This window comes from Brachypodium distachyon, chromosome 3, assembly GCF_000005505.3.
Source record: "Brachypodium distachyon strain Bd21 chromosome 3, Brachypodium_distachyon_v3.0, whole genome shotgun sequence".
Classification (NCBI taxonomy): domain Eukaryota; kingdom Viridiplantae; phylum Streptophyta; class Magnoliopsida; order Poales; family Poaceae; genus Brachypodium; species Brachypodium distachyon.
Genome location: NC_016133.3, coordinates 45532210 through 45538410, shown reverse-complemented (window position 1 = coordinate 45538410; position 6201 = coordinate 45532210). Strand labels below are relative to the sequence as shown.

The 6201-nt window shown below is 47.4% G+C and overlaps 1 protein-coding gene across 1 annotated transcript; it reads right to left on the bottom strand.

Moving 5' to 3' along the window:
• LOC100829420 (heavy metal-associated isoprenylated plant protein 7) lies at window positions 1-2846 on the bottom strand. Its single transcript, XM_003574974.4, has 5 exons — window positions 2679-2846; window positions 2364-2565; window positions 1150-1364; window positions 899-986; window positions 1-773 (listed from the first exon to the last, which is right to left on the bottom strand). Exons 1-5 carry the CDS (start codon window positions 2685-2687, stop codon window positions 307-309), a joined length of 981 nt encoding a protein of 326 aa, XP_003575022.1. The 5' UTR covers window positions 2688-2846; the 3' UTR covers window positions 1-306.
• Window positions 2847-6201: the final 3355 nt, after the last annotated feature.

The window sequence follows — 6201 nt, the reverse complement described above, 5'->3', positions numbered from 1 at the left end:
TATCAAAACTAGCAGTATATATAATATAATTTGTACAGAAAGGACAGCCAATGTAAAATCCTACATTTAACTTTCATAAGATGATGTCCATGAAGAGAAGAACTAAGACAAAACCCAGAGTTTACATTTTAATTACCAGAGAGAAGTTAAGAGACCCAAATGAAAACTTGTAGCCAAAAGAGCTTGGTCCTCCTTAAAGCTGCCCGTCAAGGGCTGTTCTTGCAGCACTATTCCAAAACTAGGGACCTTGGATGTACCATTTTCCTCTTATTACTCTCACATTTTGCGCTCATGGTTATAAACTTTTTACATCACAGAACAAGCATTTGGATTCTCGTCGCTGAAGAGCTGCGGTGCGTATGGGTAGGCGTTAGCAGGAGCACCGTATCCAGTGGGGTAGCTGTATCTTGGGTGATGCATATACAAGTTAGCAGCAGACATGGCTGTGTGATCTTTCTCATAGTCCTTCTCTTCATCGCCGGCATTGGTATCATCCTTCTCTTTCTCCTTTGCCTTCTCATCCCCTGCAGCATCACCGGCATCCTTTTCCTCCTTGCTTTCATCCTTCTTCTCCTCACCACCTTCAGCTGCCTTCGCTTCATCCTTGTCATTGCTGTCACCGGCATTCTCAGGTGATTCAACTGGTTCAGACTTGACAATGTCGGCATGCTTACCAGTGCGCTTACGCACATAATCAGCAAGCTTGGCCACCTCAAACACACCCTTCACTGTAACTTGTGATGCCTTCAGATCTGGCTCTGCTGATTGCACTCCTGCAGAAAACAAAATATTCAGGGGGGCTCTGATTGGACATTGATCCTTAGGATATGAACTAACAATTAATTAACCATTTGAAAACAAAATGTTTTGTTCTGATCAAAATTTTACAGTTGTATACCTTTCATCTTCAGGATTCTCTTCTTGATCACTTGCGCACAGGCCTCGCAATGCATATGCACCTTCAGCACCACGGCTATCACCATGGGCTTCCGAAATGAACAAAAATAATAATTCAATATCCCACTCCCCAAATCACAAATACAGCAAAAATCATACACAATGTAACCAAATCGATGCAAGGCAATCCAGGTTGGTGATAACAATGCCAATGACATTATGATCAAGAACTCATTGGGGAGAATAATTCACCTCCTTTATCTCTTCAGGTTTTGGTGGCTCAGGTTCTTCCTTCTTCTCCTCTTCCTTCTTTTCCTCCTTTGGTGGCGGCATTGGTGACAGAAGCTCAACTTTGCGGCCTGTCTTCTTCTGCACACGCTCCACCACCTTCATTGGGTCGGCAGCAGCCTTCTTGCCCTTCACAACTACCTTGTGTGCTTTTGAGTCTGCATTAACATCTTCCACTCCTGCATTCCATCATACTACCTTTTAGACTTGGAGCTCATTTGGCCAACTCTCACGTTTTGAATCAGATCAGCAATGATGAGAAAATAATTCATTTCTAAAAACCGACTGCACAAAGTAACTGTAAAACTGTAGATAATTCTCTAAAATAACTGCACGTAATTGGTCTAGGGAGTCTTTGGCTTTGTGAGCTGTACAAATTTTGAAAACTGCGAGGTTTGGATGGCTCAGCATTTTAATACCCAACAATTTAAAAGAAATCTAAAACCTTTTTTAAGGTGCGCTGTATGGAGTGACATACTACAAGTTGTAATTTCCTATGAATCTATCTGATTTGGCGTTTTAAGTTATGTATAGTCGTGTTTGTCCTATCATCAACACAGAGAGGAACGTGTACTCAAAGAAGGTCTAATCAAGTGAACTGGATTCCAAATTAGTCTTTTAAATACATACATTTAGTTGACTGGAAATATAGGTCTCTGTACCTAACTTTGCAAAAGGGAGAAAAGATAGACTCTGCAAAAAGGAAAATAGATAGACTAGTCCAAACGAAAATTGAAGAGAAAATCTGAACCTCAAAGACTTTTATGGATACACTTAGTAAACACTAACAAACTCTTTACAATAAAAAGTAGTAGAAAGAAGGACCGAAAAAAAAATCAAATGAGTAAACAGTTTGATCAGCCAAGAGCTCAACCAATAAAATTTAGCCCTCCCCCAGAAAACAAAATAGAGCAACAGAATTCCAAATGGCCCGGGCCAAACTCAAACTGGCTCCAAAAAAAAAAAGCTCAAACTGGCCAAAAGAACGGAGAGAATACATACTCTCCAAACAATCTATAACCATCGAAGTCTCAAAGACATACGCTGAACACTAGAAACTGCAGTGCAACTAAGAGAAACACCGATGGAAAAAAACATGCTAGTACCAAGAACAGAGCCTTATAGAAATCATGGAGAAGATAAGGTAAGTTAAAGAGAAAAAATTCCCCCTCCATTACCATCAAATCCTTTGAGTATCTTCTTTACTTTACGAGCGCAGCCCTGGCAGTGCATGTACACCCGCATGACCACCTCCTCCGGCGGCGGCGGCGGCACATCTTCCTTCTTCTCTTCACCCTTCTCCTCCGCTCCCGCCCCTTCCTCCTTCTTCTCCTCCGCCTCCTCGCTCTTCTCGGCTGCCGCCTCCTTGCCCTTCTCCTCCTGCACACACGCACAACGAAGAAAACCACATCAAGATCCCAGCTTTCTTGGGCAGAGGACACCATATTACCAAGAAGGGCCATGATGAAGCCGCGGTGCCGGCCGTTACGTACCTCGCCCATGGCCGCTAGCTGCTCCGTTCGCCCTGCTGTTCTTCAGTTCTTCCTTCCTCACCCACTGGGTCACGCCTTTGGTGGCTCTGGTTACTTGATGCTGCGCCCTTCGGAGTAGTGGACAGTGGTAGTGGTGGCTGTAGCCTGTACCTGTAGGTAACTATTGGTTGGCTGCAAGGAAATACCAGAGCGCGCCGCGAGAGCCGAGCCGAGGCCCGAGAGGACGGTGCGGGTCAGGTGGCCCGGTCCGGACAGAAACATGCATTGGAACTAATCACTCGCTCTTGTCCCCATCCGCTATTCTATTTTTATGTGGATTTGGCCATTTCTTGATTTCTTTCTCCTGGAGTCGGAACCCGAAATATTTGCATTTGGATCCAGGTAAGGTGAGGCGACTGCAGTTTTGTGGCAATTTTTGAATGCCAGAAGCATGCACCAACTGTTTCTATTTCTCAACCTTTCTGACTGCTCCTGCGGAACCAAGGTCGAAATGATTGAAAAAGTCAAGTCATTCACAAGGAGTCTCTTCTCTCGGCATCATGAAACATCTACTCCTAGTAGTACTGTCTTTGCTTGCTTTGTTTCATCCCAAGCCTTGTAGAGTGATTGTATAATTAAGAGTAAATGTAAATAGGTGTCATCTAGATGTTGATGCAGCTGACACGTATGCACATCTAACGGTGCACTCGTTCTGTGAGCAATTTGGGTGTTTATCCTAGCTACACAAATCGAGTGAGAAGTCAAAAAGAATGCATAAAGTAGATAAGCAAACATGGATAGTAGTATATGCATGGGGAAGAAGGAAAAGGCAAAAGCAAAAGGGCAGAATTTGTGTGAGCAGAATAGTTAATGTGTGACGGCGAAGGTCGGCAGGGTGTTATCAAAGGTGCCGCCTTGTGTTCTTCGAGGAGTTAATGTGTGGTTTATTTTCTGTCAGTGGAGTGTCACCTCTTTTCATTTATACAGGGCGAGTGGTAAATAAAGCTCGCCATCCATTGTTTCTTCTTTTAGGATACCGTGTGTTTTTACTCTGTGCAAGGTGAGCTTTGCCACAATCGTTTGCAGTTGCAGGTCAGCTCGCAAGGAATGAACCATCGATCAAATGTCTTTTTATCCATTCTTTTGCTACTGCTGCTAACATTCTCTTGTAAAGCGGAGGGTGTACATGTAATTTTTTTGTTCTTACAAACACCTTGACACCTGGTCGATTTTGCCCTGGTGAGCATACTCCACCTCCCTACTTGCCACCCATCTATAGCGAGAACCCTCTTTTGTCCCATCGTCTTGGTCTTTTTCTCGAGGACGCAAGATCTCCGCGATTCGATTAGAAGAATAGAGTTGGTCCAGTTTATGAGAAAAACCGACTCGAAAATCGATACAAATGCACAGCTTATTTAAGGAAAGCCGTGCGAACAAATCCTGATAAAGAGCATACAAAGGAACCGAATAAAAAGCCGCTACCGCAAAGACGAAGACCTCCTCCGCTCCAACGACGCCGAATAGGGATCGGCTCCTTGCGCTAGAACAAGGTAGGCAGAGCGGACCTTCTTCGACGAACGGAGCCAGAAGAGGTTGCCCCGACGGGAGCGGCTCGCGCATCGGCAAGCCTGCGTAGCACGAAGTCGCCCTCCCTGGCCAGGACCACAGCACGCACACTCCGTCGCCAAACGAGGTCTCCAAAGGCAATGCCTCCAAGGAGGACACGGCGTCCGAGGACGTCGCCGTTACCCAACCTGAAAACCGGATCAGAGCTTTGGCTCGAAGGCTCCTCGTTTGCGAAGGGTGGGATGTGGCAGAGCTGCATAACGACGCCTTCAAGAAGTAAGCGACGTCCGAGGACGCCGTCGTCGCCGGCATCGACCCCGTCAATGCTGGGTTCTCACCCACAGCCACCAAACCCACCGTGGACAGGAGCGGCCAACAGCCGAGTCTAACCAGAGGCCACCTCACCACAGCGAGCGCCGGCGAAGCCTGCCAAACGCTACCGTCGGGCACCGGCTAGGGCGCCGCAACCGCCCCACGCATCGGATCTGGCCATACCGAACCAGGAAAGGGCAGCATGGCCGTGGCTTGCCAGGCCCCGAACAGGCCAGCCACATCGCCGGCGGCGGCTCACTCGCGGGCCACCACGCGGCCGTGCCCTGCCACGCGTCGGCGTTCTCCTTGCGCCGCTACACCCGCGGGACGGAGCCCGCGCATGCCGCCCCGCACAGGCGACCCGCGCCCGCGCCACCCGTAGGACCGCCCTGCGAAGGAGACGCAGACGCCACGAACAAAGGCCCCGCCGTCACCGTCGCCACGCGGGGCTTTGCCCAGCGGCGACCACCGGCAGCGGCAAAGGAGTGGACAAGGGAGGTGGCCAGCCGAGGGTGGAGGCGACGGGGTCGCCGCCCGAGTCGCATGACGCGAGCGACGTGGGGTTCTGCTTGTGATTTTTATGAGATGAAGGATGTTAATCATTTTTACGAGAACCGGCTCCGAGGGGTCAGATCCGGACACGTGGACGGCATGGGCCAGCGTGGAGCCTATGTGGACTTGACATGTGGGCCCACTTGTCAGTTTCCGTGTCAAAACGCGATCAGAGACAAAATCAATGCGCGGGAGTACAACTAACGGAGAAAGTAGTGGTAATTTTAAAAAAAATAAAAAAATGTGGTTTTCTTAGACATGTCCCAAATGTGGTGGTTTTACGTAATTTTCTCTCTTTAAGCCTCTAGTGGTTAGAGATCTAGTAGCACCTTTTTGTCCTGAGTTCGACTCCCGCTGGGAGCGAATTTCAGGCCAGAGGTTTAAAAAAATCCCCTCGTCCTGCTCCACACCAAAACACAGGTCTAAGGCCGGCATATTCTCATGTGGTCTGTGGTGCCGCTGTGTATGGGTGGGGTATGAGGTTCGGGGATTTTTTAGGTCTGTATGAGAAGGTTTTCTTCTTTCAACGATGCTCAGGGTTTTTTCCCCTCCCTAGCCTAGTTTTTATTATTCGGAACCATGTTGAACTAGATGGACAAGGAGAGAGACAAGCAAAAAAAAAACCTGTTTAGCCGATTTTTGTTTTATAACATCTACGGCTGCACAGTTTATGTGCAATTTTTCAGTTTGACAATTGTTCAAGTGAACATATTTTTCAGCTTGAAAAAACGCTATTTTCTTCTCACTATCCTTTTAGGCCTTAGTTCGTTTAATCTCCTCCCTACCTTAACTCAAGGGGAATGGAAGGGCTTATAAGAAATTACTTCATTTTCCGCTCAATCCCTTCTGATACGTGGATTTGCATGCTGCCGAACGAGGCCTGAACAATTGACGAGAGAGAGAAGCCCAAGAAATACAAGAGGCCCGGCCAGAGACTTTGAACAGGCCTGTGCCAGCCCACAAAAGGAAAGAATCATACATGCCCACACACAGGCGACAGATACAGCTAAATTTCTCACAGGAGTAATCACCAAATAAGATCGGCATCGGGCTGACGCATCAATCGACCGAGAAAAAAAAATCTTTGTCGATGTACATATACTACTACTTTTGT